A 20,922-nucleotide genomic window follows, 5' to 3' on the forward strand; every position below is an offset into this window, starting at 1 on the left:
CGTTTAAAAATAACTTCTCTTTATGACTTATCTCCTGAGTAGTCCTTTGATATCCGATCTTTAATAGAAGTCCTATTGATAAAAGAAACATATCTGAAGAGTTTCCCACGTTGCCCGTTTCTTTGTGACGGGAAGGCTGTGAAACCGCAGCCCAGCAGCATCGGGACCACAGCGGGACCCACGGGCTCCAGAACCGAAGAGCAGCCCCTGCACCCCGTGTCTGTCCAACAACTAAAGCGCGCTGCCCTCCATGGAAAGTCACAGATAAGTAAGAATGCTACATGATGCTTTGAGAAGCGTTCCCGTGAAGCACATTGGAGTGGCCCTTCAAAGGTTTGTACTCCTCCTCGTTACCTTTATGAAAGGTGGAAATGGCAGCTATTTGAAAAATCCTATAGGAGCTTATAGCACTCAGTCCACTCAGATCTCCTGTTTACTTGGTTGCAGTTGCTGCTGGAAAAGGATCTCACGTTGCTTCTTACAACTGAAATACTAATTTATTTCATTAATCAGAGAGAAGATCTATCACTGTGCTTCTATCACTTTTAAAGAAACATTTTCTGAGTGCATTCATAGTCTGATTTTTAATAAATTATAATAAATGCAATTGAATTGATAACACAACAGTGGTTACTACCAGAAGTCCACCTAGTTTTAATTTTGACTTCCAGCTTGGTTTAGTATTAAAAGTCACTACAGTGTGATGACTCGAAAACGTTGTTTAAAGTATCAGCTCAGTGACAAGACAAACTACTCTAAAAAAGCCTCTTGTTGAGAACACTCACCCAGTTTCAGCTCAGATTGAGCTCTGGTCTGACATTATAGAAACAATGAATAATGCTGGCTATGCTGAAAATGCTGATAAACCCCAAAGGCAACTTACACTCGTCTCATTCAGACTTACCCAGAGTAGGATGGCCTTGTCATTATGAAGTGAAAACGAAATGCATTTTAATTAAGCCTTTCAGCTACTGTAAAATTTCTAATGCCGAGGCTGTGGCTGGATACAGCGATACCCTTCTGATACAGTGGAGCCTCTGGAAATTTTAACAAGGAATGAAACTTCTATTCAATATACATTTTTTATGTGTGAATGCAATACAAAGCCTCTTTTTCTGTTAAGAAATCCTAAATATTTAGTAGGGCTAAGTCATGATTAAAGGGAGAAACTGTAACTTGCGTGGTGTCTTTGGCGTTATACGGTCTGCTATCATATATGACAATTTCACATTTAGATTCAAACTCAACACAACGGGCACACGGACTGAGATGAGGAGTTCAGCTTAACTCCAGTACCTTGGTTTTTTGCAAGTGTCTAATACCAAATAATTTGGGAAAAAGCAGAAGAATACAGAATAACATTTCCTTCAGCGAGCCTTCCCAGAAATATCGCTAAGAGCAGCATTTCCCTATTAATCCCTTTTATGCTGCTGTTCCAAGAGAACGCGTGCAGGTCCCCAGGAACCTGGCAATTCAACCAGATTCAGCTCCACGCTGAAGCAGCAAAGGAAAACAAGATTCCCTGGTGGGGTCTGTGTGGGCCACTCGCTCCGCAAGCAAAGCAGGTTTGGGCAAAGATGAACAGCGCGCTCCTACCAGCTACACAGGGCGGCTTGTTTGGGATGGTGATGCTTTGCAGTGCTTGTTTCCAGGAGCATGATCAGACCGTGAACGTTCATCCTGGAACGTCGTCTTTCCAGGATCACCGCACCGATCTGGTTTTCTGTAGCTCGTTGTGCTGCTAAAGCGGCTCAGGACACCATCGACAAGCACCTGGCTCAGTGGAGGCCTGGGCAGCAATACAGCTGTGCAGAGCACTCGGATTTGAGTGCCTACGTGGGCAAAAACACAACTTTGTTCCATTTTCATAGCTCACACTTTGAAGGTGATGACAGTTCTGTCAAAAAGATCTTCTGAATCTACGCACAGAACAATGTGTAGAGAGCGCTAAACAGTAACAACCAGAATAAATACATGCAGGGAGTTTAAACGGTGTGACTTCTGCTCGAGATGTTGATGCATCAAAGTCATCTTCTTACCTCCCAGTCCATGTAGTCACAGACATCTTCAAAGTTAGTGAGCAGAGACACTGAGCAGAAAAGCCGCGGCAGCTCGTCCCTCGTCACTGGGGGGAAGCGACTGTCTTTAAGGGCACTGTCGGAGACAAAACACAATTCCAAAGGATTTGTTTTCCTTAATTCAAGGATCTAATGAATCAACTGAAAAGTACAAAGGACAAACAAAAATTCCTGATGAAATGGTGACTAGTGTGATAATCCAGTTGCCAGCGCAACACGCTGAGCAACGTTCCCGATTCTCTCCTTAGACACGCGTCCCAGCTCTTGGCCGGTGGCGACTGGGAGGGTCGTTCCCTCCTGAGCTGGTTTTGCTAATGTGACAAACTTAGTAATAAAGCAGCAGAAAGATTTTGGGAAAAAGTTATAAAAGCAATAGCTCTTCTACTTGCAATTTAGTAAATCCCTTTCGAAAAGGATTAAACTACACAGCTGCAATAATCAAACACGTAATGCAGTAATAAAACTGTAGAACTTTCAGTGGAAAAAATCCAAACAAGCAGAATATTCTCCAAAAAATGTATGGTGTTCATGCTCACTGGCAAAGGTGAATGGGAAAAGGTAAAAACATCCCAGGGCTCTACAGACCCACCAAGTTCTTCACGTCTCTCATTGTTTCATCTAACAGATCTTTATTTGTTTCGCTTGGCATATAGCCAATGGTTGCCATTAGCTGGTATCATTACAGCCGTGGACACAGCCGGCACATGGCTGACGTCTCTGCATCAGATACCACTATTTTATAGAACAGAGCAGACCGAATAAGGATGTATAAGCAAAGAAAAAGGTAAAGTTTAGCAAAAGGAAATCATATCTATAACCAGAAATAGCTTCCCATCACAAATTAATACCATACACTGAAGAGTTAAAATAGAACCTTTATTCTTCTGGGACAGGGGGAAGGAAACTTTTTTTGCAGTTATTACAAAAAAGAACATAGTAGTGGAATTTAGACTGGAAGCCCTTCTCCGAGCTTTGGTATTTTTACATTACAAAATAGGTCAGAAATTTAGATTTGCATTATGAAGACAAATTTCTGATATAATTAACACTTAATTATGCCACCCATTATTTAGGAGTAACTCCAGGTAAAGCTGCCATAGAAGCGAGAGAAGGTGTTGGGCCAGTAAGTAACGAGCCGAGAGGAATGCGTTGGCATTTCTGTAGGACTGACAGGCACACGGGCCTGGGAAGAACTGGGAACACTAAGGAGACTTAAAGCATCACGCGTGTGATATTTAACCAATGCCTTTCCCTGAGGATGTATCTGTCCACGACTGGCCTGATGGGATGTGCAGAGGCAGCCTGAGAACCCCGGGAACCATCCTGCATGGCCTGGTGTTCCGGAGGGACATCCGAGATCGACTCATAGAGCTGCAGCACAACGGCAACGTATGAACGTACAAACAGCTCATTCAGCCTCCATAGCCCTCCACACAGGGGAAATAATATATATATACACACACACATAAAGGGAGAATACTCTGAACACAAGGGCGGCTCAAACTAAAAGTCCATCCAGCCTCGTATTAATGCCCAGTTAGCAAAATGAATGAATGGAAGAACGCGGTGAATATCCAGGGGTACCTTCCTGGAACGCTCCGCAGGAATCCAGATGCTTAGGGCTTTGGTATTTTGAGCCAGAGATGGTACCTCTGCACTCACACGCTCTTCACAGGTTATTTAATAAGGACATGCATACACACTTTAAATATTTGACCTCACCTTTTACTGCAAACTAAAAAATTAGGTTCAGAAACGCCAATCCTTTTAAAATTCATTGCTCCTACAAGTTTGCATATGTGCAAATTGCTCATTTCCCTGAGGTTTGCTCCAGCTCTACCGTGTCCCCAACCGACGTGAACGCACTACCGAAGCACACCCAGAGAGCAGCATTACTGCAATTCAGAAACAACAAATCCAGTGATCTTGCAGAACAACTGTATGCATAGATATTGCCAATACTTGTTTAAACCTGGCTTTCATGATTTACACAACAATCTTACAATGCGAAATGCTGCACGTTATTTTAAGAACTTACAACCTTCGAAAAACGGAGGGTTTATTTTGCACAACTTGATACTAGGAATTGATCCAACTTCCAATTCCTCTTACTAAAACTGCCAAAACGCACTTGTGAAGTTCAACTTTTTGAAGCAAAAATGGCTTGCAAGCGCCATCCCAGTAATGTCAGCAGTAAAAGCCTCAGGAAAACTCCCATTCCCTGAAGATGTGCTGCACAGACGGGGAACCAGCCTCATTTAACCTACTTTTAGCTCTACAGAAACAAGGACCACACAACACAGGCGTAAGGAGCATCTCAGCTGGGCTGCTCCAGGGCTGAGATCATACCATGAAACAGGGGGGGCGAATCATGACAAATTCGAATATCGGTAAAAAGCTGCCATCTGAAAGCTTCACACCAACACGGTGGAAGCAGAAAGGCGCATTATTTAATAATGTGACACTGGCACAAATATCTTGCTTTCATGTAACTACCTCGTGATAACTAAAACATTGTGTATTGATCAATAGTGTCTCCGACACCGCTGTGACTGGTCTGTATGGATGTTGCTGCTATTCCATTTCTTTCCCTGGCTCCAGACCCCAATGCGTTTTCATCTTTCAAACCAGCTTTGTCTCTCTCCACACAGACATAAAACCAAAATTTACCTGGAGAAATCTGTGTGGACAAACAATCAGCAATTGGAACGAAACGTATTGAGGGGAGACGCCAACAAGAAAGTATTGACGTGAAGCGGTGAGCTATGCGTGAAACGCTCTGTTTGCTAACGCAAAACTTATGCAACTAAAATGGTTCAGCAATTCTATCAAGTGGTAGTCGTAGAACAACTAGCTTTAAACTGAATAACCCTGCCCTAATAAGTTCGATTTAAGTGTGTCATATACTACCTTAAAACTAGGAAACGTTTAGCTTTTAAGTGCCGTATATTAGAGTACAAGTTGTCTTCTCAATCCTTCTTTTATTACTATCAAGGTTACAACTCCAAAGCCAGTTCCAGGTACCTCTGGGAAGCCTAAGAGCAGAGGAGCTTCCCATCATCTCTCCACACATCGACTGTTTTCATTTTTGCAGTTTTTAATACTCATTATGTCATTAGAGATCGAATCCACCATTGTCCTTACACCCAAACGTTGTGAGCAGGGGATCAACCCCCACGTGATGTGTCAGGAAACAAGGATGAAAACGCTCGTGGGAGCTTTTCCTTCACCGCTCCTGTTCTGGGAAGAACAGCGTCAGTTTCTAGAGGCAGCAGTTTGGCACCTCCCATACGCTTCGGACACTCTATAAAGACGTACGCATGGAAATTCAGCTTTGTGCCTCGCTTTGCACAGCAGCGTGCCGCTCGGTGACCGACCCAAAGGACGCAGCAAGGACAGACAAGATAAATACATGCTTGTTTTCCTCAAAAAGCTTGTTACTGGTCTGAGCTGTTCAGAATGACGAGTCACTGCGTAACATTCTTGATTAGCAGAGCAGACTTTGTTCTGTCCATTTGACGGAACCACTATTTCTGTGGTATTAGAATGTGATTTTACAATCTTAATTCAATGCCATGTTCTTCCATTAGAAACACAAAAGGATTCTTAAGAACAAAATCTGGCACATTAGATACCAGGTTAAAAAAAAAAAAAAAAATATATATATATATATATACACACACATATATTAGCTCTACAATTTTTTCTGCTAGACTTAGAATTAAAGAAGGATGAGAGGAAATAATTAGTAAAATAAGTTGGAAAAATTAGGCAGAGTTCAAAATTACTTTTAAATAAAAAATACTCATTTTAAAGGCATTTTCTAAACCATCTGTTCCTGATTCCTTAATGCCCAGAACCAATTCCCCTCTATGGCTGGTGCTGGAGCGCACGGTAGCGAAGCAGCGGGGCGCAGCGGGGCCCAGCAGGGCGAGCTGGGGCTGGCCGGGAACAGGACATCAGTTTTCCACATGGAGTTCTGCTCCATGTCAGAAGTGAAGCGGGCAAAGTCTAAACTGAATCCTGTTCAAAGACAATTATATTTAGACACAACATGCACGTGCATCTATCTTTCAGTTTTTCTTCAGTTGAGTCATTCTATAGAAATCTCAGCTTCTCCTTAATGATGTTTATTTGACCATAACCTCTCCAGAAATTAATTATCCATGTTCCACTCCTCCTTCCTTTGGGCTATAGAAAAGCCTGCAAACGCTTTAAAGACGCCGAAAATATTTAAAGGAAAGGAAATCACCACAACAGACAACATGCAGCTTGGCAAAAGAGAAAACTAAGGTTTCTATTCCTTAAGACTACATCTTGTTTTTGTCAAATACCACCAGAGGAGCTCTGGGAATCATCTGCGATACAGGCGATCCGTCAGTGTGGTGTCCAGCTGCAATCTCTGCAGTCTACAGAAATGCTGCAGAAAAGCACGGCTCTTAAATGAGATGTGGCAGATGGGAACAAAGAGCCGGACGCTAATTGGGAAATAAATAGTCAGGGAGCTACATTACTCAGTTTAGAAGTGCCTGAAAATCTTTGTCATCAGATTTAAAGGATCCTTTAAAAAGTTTGACAGTGTGTAAGTATCAAAAATAGTAAAGAAGAATTTAAGTGTAGATGAATGAAGATATTAAATGAATTAAAAATGAAATTTCTCGCTAAACCTCCTTTTTGGGGACAGTCACATCTACAGACCCAAACTGGATAGAGAGTTTACGCAAAATCGGATCCCATTTTCTATGTTACTAGAAATGACTTTGGGGGTTTAGCCATAACACAGGGGAAGGAGATGCAAAGGGAACTGACAAACGCTGGGCACGATACAAGCAAAACTCCCTTTTCTAGGACGTGTCAGGGCGGCAGAGACACGACGTGACTCACGCAGTCGAGGTTGGTGCAGCGAGTCGGTGCCAGAGCCCAGAACAGAATCCGAGATCCCAACTCCTCCAAATCTCCTTTCGTGACAGCTTCTCCTTCCCCATCTGCTCAGCCTGCGTGTAGAAACGCGGCTCCCACAGGATCAATCGACACAGAACTGATACGTTTCATCAAATTAATCCAATTAAGAAAAAATACATTTCCCATTGCTTTTTCAGTTCATTCTGCTATCGTCGATTTTCTCTTAACCAGTCTCCGATATTGAACACAGCTAAACCAAACCGCATTTTTTTGGCATCTAAAGAATTATTCAAATATCATCAATAGAGTAGTGAAAAACAGACTAAAAATCTCATTTTACAAATTACTACTCTCTTCTGATAAACGGTACATTGGCATTGCTTTTACATGGGACGGAAAGGACTTTAATTCTATCTGCTCTGAAAACTTCTATTCATTTAGCTCAGTGAGCACAACCCTCCGATTCTCGATTCCTTCACCGGGCAAAATGTGCTCAGCAAAATTACCTTACAAAATGCATTTAACAAAGAAATGGCCCTATGTCAATAAACTGAGCCCAAAGGGCCTAGATACTGCTCTTCAATTAATTCAAAACATCCTGAAATTCGCGAGTGGCAAACTCACCGCATTTCAGATAACAGCAACAAGAGACACTTGGTACCACAGTTTCAGAAAGAAGCAAAGTAGATGTATATGTGTATATATATATATGGTATATATGTTTGGTCTTTTTTCCATTGCTGGGTCACTGATCAGCGAAGTTGGTTAAGATTTTTACTCTTTCATTCAGTAACTTCAATGGGAAGAAATTAGGGAACACTTGAGCAGATCACCAGTAGTTTCCTAATGAAAATCAGCTACCGTAACTGGGCTTGGCAGACAGCAGAAAAAACCAGCAGCTTCCAAGTCACGATCTGCAATTCATTTTTAAGCCAGAAAAGCGTTGCGGAGCGTGCTCTTCTTCAGAAACTGAGATTATTACACATCAAATTCCCCGAGCTTCCAGCAGAAGGGACCAGCCAGCCCCACACACCCACACCAGCCTTCTGACAACTCTTCTTTATGACCAGCAGAGTCTTGCCAACTTACACCGAGATTTCAAGGAGTGATTTACATGCATCAAATCACTTGAATGCAAGGAAAAGGAATTTATTTATATAGTGATGGGGTTTTTTTTTTTGGTCAGACTGTAAAAATTTCCAGGAAACAAAACAAGTGACGTGTTTTTCCTGAACCCTCCCTTACATTTGGGAGGCAGAAAGGGAAAGAACAACACTTCTGCTTCCTGCACTTTATGTTGCTATGGGGCAGCCACGGGGTAAAGAAAGGAATACGCATTGGAAATACGTGTCTGAAGTTCTTAGCACAGTGCTGCAAGTAACAGGAGGAGAAATGAAATACTGATCTGGCATTTGGGCTCTTCGGTCAAGTTTCTTGCGGTGCACAAGGCCGCGGTACGGCACAAAGCGTCTCCCAACCTCCGTCTGGATTCAGACATGGAGTTTAATAGGAAGAGGGACCATTCTGATACTCTGCTTTAGACGTTTATTTTAGCTTTGAAAAGAATACTATACTTCATACCTAAATTAAGTGTTTAGAAAGGCCCAGTAGAAAAGGCAACCTCCATTCATTGACTAGATGGGACTATTAAGTCTCTATTTTAGGCAGCCAGAAGTACCTAAAATAAGCTGTCTGTATGTCCTCCAAAATGCCTTAACTGTCTCCCAAGCGTGAGTAATTGTTAACTGGTTGGTATCAGCAAGGGTGCAGCTTTTACAATCATATCTGCTTGGTTTGTATTCACCAAGAGTCATTCAGGTTGTGTGTGTGTGTGTGTGTGTGTGCGCGCTCGGTTCTGTTGTTCGTTTTGATTTTTGTTTGTGGATTTTCTGTTCCCTTTTATTTAGTTAAACTATGCAGCACTGAATATTGTCAGCCTTCTTGCAGGTGGCGTAACAACACTACAGAACACATTAAGAGGACATACCAATTAAAAGAAAATTCTTAATAGCTATTAAGAGCAGACCCAGCAACAAAGAGATAACAACAAGCTGCCAGTGTTGTACCTCAAACGTTCTGAGAAAACACTTTGATTTGTTCACCGTATCCCGAAGGACAAAGCAATATAGAGTTTTTATTACCAGTTCAGATCACTGATTGACAAGGAAGAAAAGAACCATCTACCACAGAGATTTGCTCACTTCAGTGGTTTCCTGATCTCTGACTCAGACAACAGGGACGAGAACAACTACATTTCAAAGCTTCTTCTGAATTCAGATGTCAACAGACCTAAAAACTTCATCTTTAGGAGTCAAGTCAAGACACCTAAACTTCTTGGTTGGTGAAATTATTCATCTGAATCTAAGACATGCTAAAATAAGAATAAAAAGTGCAAGGTTCTGGGTGGGAGCAGCAGCTTCGTGCAGAACAAGGCAGGGTCGCCCACCCCCGGGACACCCTCGTTTCTGTATCTGCGACAAGACACCAGTCGTGGTGAGTTCATACAGGTGACGTCAAAACGCTTCGTGGTCAGGAATCAAACAGAAGTGGCTGTTGCTGGGTTCTGTCACCACCAGCAAAGCCTCAACAAGCCCACTCAATGAGACTGGGTTCAACAACAGTGCTGAATAAAAGGCACTGTAAGACAGGTGAAGCTAACAAAAGCTGCATTACAAATGGTATGTATTTATGGCTGTACATCAAGATTTTTGTCAACACTCTGTCATTGACCTAGAAATTCTTGAAAGACATAAGTTATAAAAATATTAATGTAAATATCAGTCAAATACAAAAGTGGGTGGGGGGAGCCATAACAATTCAGGTATTTACTTCTGAAACCTGAACAAAGACAATTAGGATATATGGCATTCAACCGGGTCTCCATCACTGCTTATTTCAGTATTTTCTACCACCTGTTCCTCGTGCTGTATGAACTCACTGATACTGCGTTTGTGCAGAAGCGGTGCCAGCAGCCAACGCCACAGTCACCACAGCGGGGAGGCAAAGGGTTACAGACACCTTCAGAAAGTTCTGGAACACATACTGAGTTTGATATGGAGCGCAGGCACAAGTGGAAAAGTATTTAATGGCTTCAACTGTAGTCTTAACGGTATTTTTGTGTGCGCACACGTGCATTGTGCCACCCATACAAACCACACCGGTATCGCTGATACGGCTGCGGGATCACAGCGGTTCTTCCCAAACAAGTTCACCAGTTTAAAACAACAAGAGAGGTATTTATAGAATAATTCTAGGGGCACTTAAACTTCCCAGACAAACCTTTATTTTAACCTCGATTTCTTCCTCCGGCTATCTGGGCTCGCAGCACACGTTCAGGTAACTCTGCAGCACATATGGCAGGACTAACACGGGCTGGGATGCTCCGGGGACTCTGCACCTCCTGTGTCTGTCAATACACCCGCACAGACGCTGCCCCAGCTCCCCAGGGCTGCCGCTGCTGGTTCTTCAGCTGGGCCCATCAGACCCACCTAAAGCGCAGCTGGGAACCATCAAACTCCTCAGCATTACAAAACTGCTCCTAAGAAAAGCAAGCTCACAACCACAGAAGCTGTAAAAGCTAAGGCTTCCATAAATTTAAACTGAGCTTTTTAGAAGAAAAACAGAATAAAGATGTTTTTACTGCCGCTCTAACAATTACCCAGAGAAATATTCCATCACACTCTGGATTCTTCCAAATAAACTCCTTATGCCACAATAACATTACACTGTGTGGACATAATGCCTGAAATTAATTTTTATTTCTTACTGCTATAATATATCAAGGAAACAATGAAGGTTTGTGTGGGGTGGTCCCTTAAAGTTTAAGGTAATTTTGTGGATGTGCTGTTATGGTCTTCAAGTGGAAAAGCACGATCACAAAAGTCACAGCTCTGCAATGTGCTCTCATCGGAAATAGAACACAGTTGGAACTAAAGAAATCCACCAAGTAATATTGTAGTACAATATTGTATTGCATTAATAAGAGTCAAGTTTCTACCGCTTCAACTTCCTTCCTGTTTCCTGAAGCTAGAATTCTTCCACTGTATCCCTTCTGCGCTTCTGAAGGACTTAATTTTCTCCTTGAATGCAAAGAAAGAACAAACAGATGAAAAACTCTGCATTTTTCTCATACTGTTTTAATGCTGCAGGGCATGGGGGATCATTTTGCATTCCTATACAGTTATGTCCTATCACACTAAAAAATAAAACATCTTAACTTTAAGATGTAGCAGAGCTTCAGTAACAGTTTTGCGGCAGGGCTGCACAAAGGTATGTGAAATCCCGAATATTCACCCATGAGGCACAGCTGATCGCAAATTACAGCTACTGTGCGTTTGCAGGGGTGTAGCACCAAAGCTGTAAGTGCTCCGCTCCACATGCTCCATACCTGTAGAGCTGAACCACGTCAGCTGGGAAGAGCCGTGCAGCCCGAACGCTCTCTGAGCGCAGGGGCACCCAAGGTAAAGCAGCTGCATGGGCAGGAGTTGCTTCGAAGGTGGCAGCTGCTTTTCTGCCTTTCTGTATTGTCCCTCACCCTCCCTGCACCTCCCACCACGCTGGGATAACCGAGGACAACGGCATTCAAAAAGATGTGACCATTTTTCCGTCAGACTCCTGCAAACACTGGGGAAGCTGAAAGGTGTCAATTGCCATGGAAATGTCCTGGTTTGATACGTGAAAAGCAAAACCGGCAGCACTTAAACCAGCCTCACGGCAGAACACAGTAAGAGCTCGTCACAGTCATTCCAGGCGCTTCTGTGAAAAATGAGTAACAAAACTGACCAGCGTTTGGTGTGTAGGTTTTTGTTTGGGGAACACATGATAACAGACTAGTCAGAAAACTCTGAGCTCCAACTGGACTAAATTATAATGTCACTAAAAGGCTCTCCAGCAGATGGCAAAGTTTAGATAATTAACAAAACAAACTGCTCAATTACATTTAGAACTCTAAGCCTGAGCACTCAAATCCCTAAGAGCATATAAAGAAGTCTCCAGAATTCTTCACTTCTCCAGCAAGTCTCTCAATATTCACCTAATATCACCACTTTACCCCAAAACAGATACTGTAGTTAAGACAAAAATCTTCAAGGTGACTTCATTGCTGAATTGAACCCTCATTCAATCAATTCACAAAATATCACTCGTCTCTAAAGATGCACTCAAGTTGCAATTCTAACAACGTACAAGTTAACATGAAATATTTTAAATTCTTTACAAACTTTAAAAGGCCTTCTCTTAGGCATATGTGGAAAAATGCATTCCTAAACGTCTCAGCAATGCAACAGTATAGAAATACATTAATATAATTGGAACATCTACCTGCCCGATTCCCCGCAGTTTGTAAAAAGGACTTTTATTATACTGTTGAAAGTCTGGCAGATGACAGTACTCCATTTTCTTATTTTGTCACCAGAAATACTAGAAACTATATTTATATATAATAACAAGATGTAGTTAAAATGTTATTGGTTGCTGAAGTGATTCACTCTAAAACCAACCAAGACAGTAAATGCTGGGGATGGATTTTTACAATTCAGCTCAGTTTTGATACCGTGTTTCACACATACAGAAACTATGTTTTATGATCGGGACTTCAAAACCACAACGATGGACAAATTAAATCTATATAATGTGGTTAAGAATAAGAAACACAAAAGGCATAGTGAAATATTCGGTAACTGAATTGAGAAGGAAAAGGATCATATATTCACTATTTAAATGTTGCATTGAAAAGATTAAGACAATAAAATATTCTGAAATATGAAGGCATTGATGAATATAACCTGGCAAATGAAACGAAAGTTGACAGAATCCAGTCTTAAAATTCTTGAACAAGTGTGTAAATTGAGAAAAACGCAGGGTCCGCACTGTCTTACAGACTGGAATATGAGCACTTGTAACACTGAATGATATCCTGGCTGCTTTCCCAAGAGCTGCGTTTCGTCACTATCACAACTCACCGTGCACCGTGTTTAAAGCAGCTGGTTTTTATCTGGGACACACCCGGGCACATCTGCGGAGCCGCCGAGCGAGCGCGGGCAGGACGACGGCCGGCAGATGAGCTCACGGCATCCTGCTTGTTCTCACTGGGTTTAGAAGGGCAGTAAGAAAGACGGGCACAAGATAACCCCTTGTGGCACGTCGTGTGCAACGAGACCTCGGGGAAAGAAACAGCCGCTCCTTATTGCATGAGAATTTGGGGTTCTAGACACCTACTCCTGCTATCATGAAGCCATCCTAGAATGCAGCCATGAGAATTGCTGCATCAGGACAAATTCCTTATTTAAAGCAACAAACAAGGGTTTTCAACAATTTTCCTGCTCACTTCATACATGAATCTCATTAACAGATGAAGCCATGATTGTTTGATATCTCTACAAACCACCAATTTTAAAAATAGAGTATATTTTAGACACATTCTCTCCAGCTGGAAGCTTTGCTTCCTGCATTTCCTTCCCTTGATCTTCCTCCGCACACAAATAAGTTGTCTGTAAGCCACCTTCTTATTCTCCTTTTAGCAACGCTGCCACCTCTCTCTCATGAGGGAAGGTCACCATTTAATCTCTTTATTCCTTCAAGTTTTCTGTCACAATTCTGTCTGCTTGGGGGGCACATTCAGTGCCACCTGTACCTGCCTCATCTTACAGCGGGGACTGCAAGGGCCATTCACAAATCACTGTTCTCAGGTCACCGTGCCTGGAAAAATTCAGCTGAAGTGGAATGAAAAGGAAGGTCTGAAATGAAGAAGAGACAGAAGGTTCAGGTTCAGCTACATCTGTCTATAGCCTCAAAATCTTTAAGTATTCAAAGAATGCATTTAACTCGGTAGCATACATATTCTGCTTAGCTACAGAATAAAGATTATTAATAAACATGAAAGTATAAACACAAATGATTAAGTGAAATTTGTGCTTACTAGTTAAATATTTTACATCGTATCTTCTTAGAGAAACTACAGGCCAAATTCCTCTCCCTTTGAAGTTAGTAGGAGTTTTCCTATTCACTGCAGCAAACCCAAACCGGCAAATTACTGTTTGTTCTGTTCTTCTCATAACTCAGCTTCCAACTACCACCAACATCTTGCATTGCTACCTATGTTTAACCAAGGGAATTATACCAAGAGCAACTGAAGCCATGTCATATGAGGATACAGTGGGGCCACACACACAAAATTATTTATTTGTAATCATATCCATTAGACTGACAACTCAACACGCCTATATAAAATGTTTAATATTTAAACAGAAATAGGTTCCATCACCTTTCTAAAAAGCAACTCAAAAACGTTTCATGTCCTGAATGTCAGAAACAAGTCAAACACACGGTTTTGTGAAATTGTATGTGAAAAAAAAAAAAAAAAAAAGAGCATGCATTGTAGAATTCCTCAAACCTGAAGAGGGTTTTCCAAGCAAGAAAACAGAAAGTCACCCTTTGAGTAATTGAAAAAGTCGAACAAAGAGGGGGTTGCTGTGAGGAGCGAGGCTGCGGGCAGTGCGGGCTCTGCAGACAAAGCCCAGCTGCTGCTCTTTGCAGCGAGGGATTAGCAGTCTAGGTCAGAGCAAAACAGCCTCCGCAGCTAAGTGAGCAAACTGCAGAATGCACCCTCAGCACCCACCAGAACGGGCCATCTCACCAGCCTGCAAACTGTGCAGAAGCTTCTGGGAACAGAAGCAAAGCCAGCAGCAGTTTCTTGATAGAGCACGTACAAAATATTTCTGGTGAAAAGCGGTGATGCGCTGTTACAGGACTGAGGTTGCAGTGACCTTCGAGTTATTTTAAAACTACATCTCCCCTTTCCCTTCTTCATAGCCAGCACCTCTTTTATCATGGCAAGGAGCACCGTGCTGTCCATTGGGCTTTAACAACAGCATCTGGAAGCAACTGGCCTAGAGAAAACAGAAGCAGCTCTTTTAATTGTCTTTCATAAGAACTGAAGCTGTTAAAAAACACATATGCACACAGAACTTGCTGTTAGATAGAGATATTGAAATCTCTTTCAACCTCCATACCATTGAGTCAGGTTATATTTTGGCTTTAAATATTCTTGGCATTACACTGACACTTCAGTTGAACAGGATATAAGTCAATATTTGAGAAAAAATAATTGCTTAATATTTTTAAAGTTATTTGCTTCAGCAACTTTTCTCGCAGAGAAAAAACAAATAGTCTTCTAAACTGAGAAATATTGTTTGAATGTATCAATGTGAACGCATTTCTAATCTGGCTTTTGTTTATCAATAAAACACTGAGAACATTGCTGGCAATTCCGTTGGTATCAAGGGGCTGAATTAATCGCGTGTTCCAGGTAGCATGGGATCTATTTCAGTTTGTGGTATCACAGAAGTGTAAGTCATTACAATTACTTGAAGTATCAAAAACTTGTACTGTTCAAAGAACCAAGAGCTTTTCTTCTTTTCCCTTGTCAAATCAAACCCAATTAAAACTAATTTACTCAGCTGAAAAATTCAGTAAAAATAAAAAGGCGTAACATTATTCCCCTCAACAAAGTCACGTTTCCTCGCTGGCTCAAGTCTGATAGACCTGATTTCACCTCCTGACACAACCGTCGGTGATTGCCACGATCACAAAGGCCCTTTCCAAGGCTGCGGGTCCCGACAGACGGGGCCGTTCCCAGGAGCTGTGCTCGGGCTCCGAGTTGGTAACATCTGCACGAGTTCCCCAGCTCCTTGGAGGAGTTATTGGAAGAATATCATTTATATTATTGTATTATTTATATACGGTCCTTCTCCAGCCTCAGAGACTGCTTGCCTGGCTACTGACCCTTCATTACAAGTCATCTGCGCTAAGAAAAACAATTAGACCATTGCACTGCAACAGCAAACCTAAATTTAAGCACGTGAGCTGACAGACTTCGTAGTCTGCATATTATATTTAAAACACAAGCACATGTCATCGTTCCCAACCCCCAACAGCCTTGCTTTAAGAACTGAGTGTAATTAGTATTGATGGCAAAAAAGAGCTGCTCTCCACTACGGTCAAAAAGCTATTCTGTGTGTCTTAATTACAACTATATTTAGAAAAGTTTTAATTAAAAGTTTTGAAAATTCATATAAAAGTAGGAATCTGTTAAGTCAGAAATACTTTTTGGATCCACATCAAATATTTCTAGCAAAAAGTTTATTCACATACTTCCACAGCACTTGATGCTTTGTAAACTGTATCAATGCGTTGTCATTTACATAGCTAAGAAATCAAAGGAGGATCCATTTCTGTTTCTAAAATAAAGGTTATCAGCAATATGCAGTTGTATGGAGTATATATATCACACCATACACTTGTATGGAGTGCAGTTGAAAATGACAGAATTTGAAATGTGTGTCAACAACTCAAACGGAACAGACAAACCTGGAGTGCTTTTGTTCCTTATATTGTAGAATTGTGTTAGAAAAACAAAACAACCCTGTTATTTTCAGGTCAATGTATATTCACTCATACAATGCCTCAAACGAACAGTTAAACCAAGCTGAAACAGTACAGCCTGCTGGGGCCTGTAAGATTTTTGGGCTACCTCAGAACGTGACGTGTCCTCAGGCTGAGGTGTCTTCAGCCATTCTTCAGCATTTTCTAGGTGGAAATGCTGTTTCTTCTTCCAAGAGCTTTTCTACCATCTCGACTGTACAGCTCTGGAAAGACACAGTTTCTCTCTTCCTAGTGTCAAAAAGGAATGATTTTTAGAAATAAGTATCTGTTGGTACTGTTTAAAAATACCAGAAAAATCTGCTACAGCTTGCAAGAGCATTTTAATTCTCATTACTCTCATCTATGGAAAATGCTAAATTCCATTTCCAAAGCTTCAACATCTCTGTGTAAAAGCGAGCGTAGACAAGGAGGGATTCTGGAGCCTGTCCCCCACACCCAGTTCCTGCTATTTCTTCTTTCTACAGTCTTAAAAGGAAGCACCAGCAAACACCTCAATGGAGGAGGTGCTGACAGACTGAAGATTTTAATTGAGACTGCTTTCCCACAGGGCCTCCCACACAAAGCTGCAGACTTGAAAGATTTTAACAGCTTATAAGCATAAGAGACAATTCTTTTTCCTTTGACCAAGCTCAATCCCTAATAACTAGTACTAAAACAGTAGATCTCACCAAAATTTAACTCCTTGAGGCAAACAAAGCCTTTAAGTTCACTCCTACTGGGCCAGGTATCTAAGGTACCACTGCTGCACCTCCATGTCCAGCATCTTAGGAAGTGATGGACAAACTCCGTTAACATCCTTCTCGTATAGCACATATAAGCACTGGCCAGCATACGCAGTGGGCAGTTTGCTCCAGCACCACCCCTACCACCGTACCAGTGAAGTTGTATGAAACAACCCTTGCTGTGTGTTAAAAATAAACACCTGCTGTTAAGCTGAGAATGGGCAGAGAGAGAAACTTGCCCAGAAGCAGGTAACTTCTACACCAACTTCTTCCATTCTGTCCTAGCTAAGAGTTTCCAAATACACAAAACCCTTCTTTAAAAGGCAGGTGCTCCCAGACACGCTTCATGGACACCTGTGAGCACACGGGCCTGGCTGTGGCCTTGAGCCCCGGCCCACAAGCCAGGCTTTGTAGAGCTAAGGAAACAAGTCACCAAAAACCTCAAATGAAAGCAAATTCCATTCCTGAAGATTTTTAGGAAATGTTTTGAAGAAATTCCCCTTCAGAGTCTCATACAAAAAGACCAAAAAATGGAGCAAAACCCATGGAGTACCAACAAGTACCCACACCAGCAATGGCAAAGCGGGAGTTAGGAAAACCGGGGCGGCCAGTTCCCCAGCTCCACCCTCCCTCCCAAACATTTCTGTCAAGTAATAGTCAAAGACAAATACAAATCTGACTTTCCACCAAACTAGTGTTTCAAGTCGACTAGAACCCCGTTCTTTGAACTCGTGGGTGTGCACCCTTTTCTTCGCATAATGGAAGGCGACTGCGTGGGAAGAAGGTGAAACGCAAGAGCGTTGTGGGAAAGAGTCACAAACGCCACGGCTCCTCCCTGGAGCCCACCTGGAACGGCTGAGTAACTGCTTGTGTCCCCACTTGCTCATTCGCATTCAACCAAATTTCGGGAATATCTGATTTATTCAAAATACCACTAATTATATCAACTAATGCAAGTTACTTGGCTCGACCGTGGCTTTTTCAAAGCATGGTTTTTACAAAAAGCGTATTTTTAAAATCCTCAATTTTTAATGCATGTTTTTAAAAATAAGGGAACAAAGTAAGTATTTTAATTGTGGTCAGTTTCCTTAGTTACACCGAAGTCTATTGCTGAGACCTTAGACTTAGAACAGCCTTAGAAAAACTCCCTCCAAACTTCACTGAGCCACTTTATAAAGATGTAGTAATTTTGTAACCTTTCAAAAATAGTCAATTCCGCGTAAGTTTATCCCATCAAACACAGTAATGCATTCCCCTGTGCCAAAGAATCCATATTCTGCAATTCAGTTTTCCCAGCAAAATGGTAAAATGTTTATCAGTGTTTGATATCTCTAGATGTGTTTAAAAAGCTTTGTGAGGGCATCATTACATGCTCCTCCTTTCACAAAGATAATCTAAGGACTGTCCCTCTGTTTATAGTGTTTTCCTTTGCTTTCTTTCAGGAAGTGTTGCTAAGGAAACGGACTATCACCTACTCTTAGGTGCAAGGGTCTAGCAAGGTTTTTCTCAGGAAAAACAGAGTAACAATTACAAAACCAGTATTATTTCTTTTCAAAATAAGAAAAAATTAAGGCAGAAATACTACCTGCCCAACACACATAATACGCAAGAAGCGTATATTCACCAGGACATGCTCCTTCTCCCTCCCAAACAACATTATTTTCATTTCATAACAAAATCAGCAGCAGCGTTTAACTCATCATTAAAGCAGAAGTTTGGGGTTTTTTCCACTTCTACAGCCGGTACAGTATTTAGCTTTGTCCTTTGAGTAAAGGCACTAGACGGTTCTGTTAAGCAACAGTTCCCTGAAATAACGACCTGGCACCAGGTGCACAAAATCATTACAGACCTACTTACTGAACTGACTCACGTACAGTAACTAAGCCTGGCTCAATACATTCAGATTTGTATACTTCACTTCGAGTTTCTGGTATTGTCAGTTTACATCACAACCCATTTTACTAATAAACAATTATATTTCACTACAACAGATCTGAGGATTTACCCAAATTAAAGTGGTGTTATTTGTAAAATCAATGCTTAGAATAGTTCAGCAACAGGCTTTTTTCTGGCCCAGATGAAATTTAGAAATTTAAAAATGGAGGTGCTAATACCTTGATTTTGTATTTTACCAGAAGTATTTTGGAAAACAAAAAGCAGGTTCTAAGATTATTAATACCACCTCTGGAGGTCAACAACACACAACCAAAGCCTTAAAGATGCCACATCTTCAGTCCTTGCACTTTGAATCATGATAGAATGTTTTAAAAATAAGTCTAGTAAAAATTGGTTTAAATTCACCTTGATATGGATTTCCTTGGGTCCATTCCCACCTTCTCTGTGACAACTACTCCGTCCTTCCTTCAGAGCAATAACGCTACTACGTGTTTCCAAATCTCCTTCAAACATGGCTTTAGCTCAGACGCCTCTTTCCTTTGCTGGGGAGTTTTAGTGGCTGGAGATCGCTACAGAGTGGTGAGAATTACTTAAACTACTCTCTCTGCTGCTGATGACATGAGGAGCAGGATCTGCCTTATCCTGGTCACTGCAAGATGTCCATGTCATGGCAACAGCCTCAACTACCAGTCTTCCAATGGGACCCGTGGTACAAATTAGCAGAGCAGCAGTTCTGCAGCTTCTTCAGCATCCTCAAACCTTCCTTAGGGCCCAGGGAGAGCCCATCCTGGCCTGAGGGAACAACACCCACTACGCTGGTTTAGGTGTCAGTCTGGTTCCCCACTTCCAGCCTCCCCAGGGTGCTCTGAAATCCCTCCTGACTGCAGACTCTAGGACAGAACGTTGTCACCCAGCGAAGGGATACGATGGCATCAACGTAAGACAAGTGCTGTGACCGCCAAGGAGCCCCAGCTGCCTCCAGTCTTTCTGGCTCTAAAGGCTTTGACAGCATGTAGGATGCTACTATGATTAAAGCTTAGTGGATTTTTCAAGTTAAACCCTCACTAAAAAAATAACTGGGGTCATGAGGGGTAAGTGGGAGTTTGGAGTTGCTCAGGATGGCCATCGCCACTGGGTCTCACATGCTCCATGGACACACTGGCTGGCTGTCCACTCAACCGGACACAGAACCATGTCACCAGAGATCTCCCTTAACCACCTATTCTCACCTTGAGATCCTCCATCTGTTGCTGATCTTCCTTTAGCGGGGGCAAAATCTGTGCCCTCTGCCTCAACAAGACCTTGAAAACTGGGAGGCAACCAGCAGCTGCCAGCTTTTCACAGACAGGTACAAATGAAAAGGAAGCAACATGATGCTTCCTGGCTTTAAAGACGGTGTTAAACATACAAGAATAGCATAACGCTGGGGAGTTCAGGCTGTCAAGAGCATATGTTGCTCTCTGCAGAGTTTAATTTTGAGAGTGATAATGTAAGCTTCATCTCACAATTATCAGGCATTTTTCACTGGTGGCCACCAGACACAGGGTAGTAATAGAATTAAAAAAGCTGACTTTCAGCAGCGCTCTGCGATAAATCAAACCCACAAAATAAGACAGCCTGCAAAGTATTATCAGTGGGCAACACAGAAGCAACAACGTGCTCTGAAATATTACACGAAATGCAATTTGCAGGAATTAATTCAGACTAGACTGCTGTGAGCAACGAAGGTCACAACAAGTGTCAAAAACATATAATTCCCTCAGCTCTGCAGTTCAAAAATTGCAGTCAGATCCATGAGCAATGACTATTTACACCCACAGCAACACCGCCTGACAGTAAAGGCTTTGGGAAGTGAGCACTGAGTTGCAGGGGCTGGTTACAGG

The 20,922-nt window shown here is 42.0% G+C and overlaps 1 protein-coding gene across 1 annotated transcript in view; it reads right to left on the reverse strand.

Moving 5' to 3' along the window:
• Positions 1-20,922, reverse strand: part of AMMECR1 (AMMECR nuclear protein 1) — a gene marked incomplete at its 5' end in the record, with an annotated part of 65,978 nt that overhangs the window by 9,402 nt on the left and 35,654 nt on the right. Inside the window, one exon of the mRNA XM_082062073.1 lies at positions 2,040-2,154. Coding sequence (XP_081918199.1) covers positions 2,040-2,154 — 115 coding nt within the window. The remainder of the gene's footprint in view (positions 1-2,039; positions 2,155-20,922) is intronic.

The sequence above is a fragment of the Streptopelia decaocto genome (genome assembly GCF_964273445.1).
Source record: "Streptopelia decaocto genome assembly, chromosome: 10".
Taxonomy (NCBI): Eukaryota; Metazoa; Chordata; class Aves; order Columbiformes; family Columbidae; genus Streptopelia; species Streptopelia decaocto.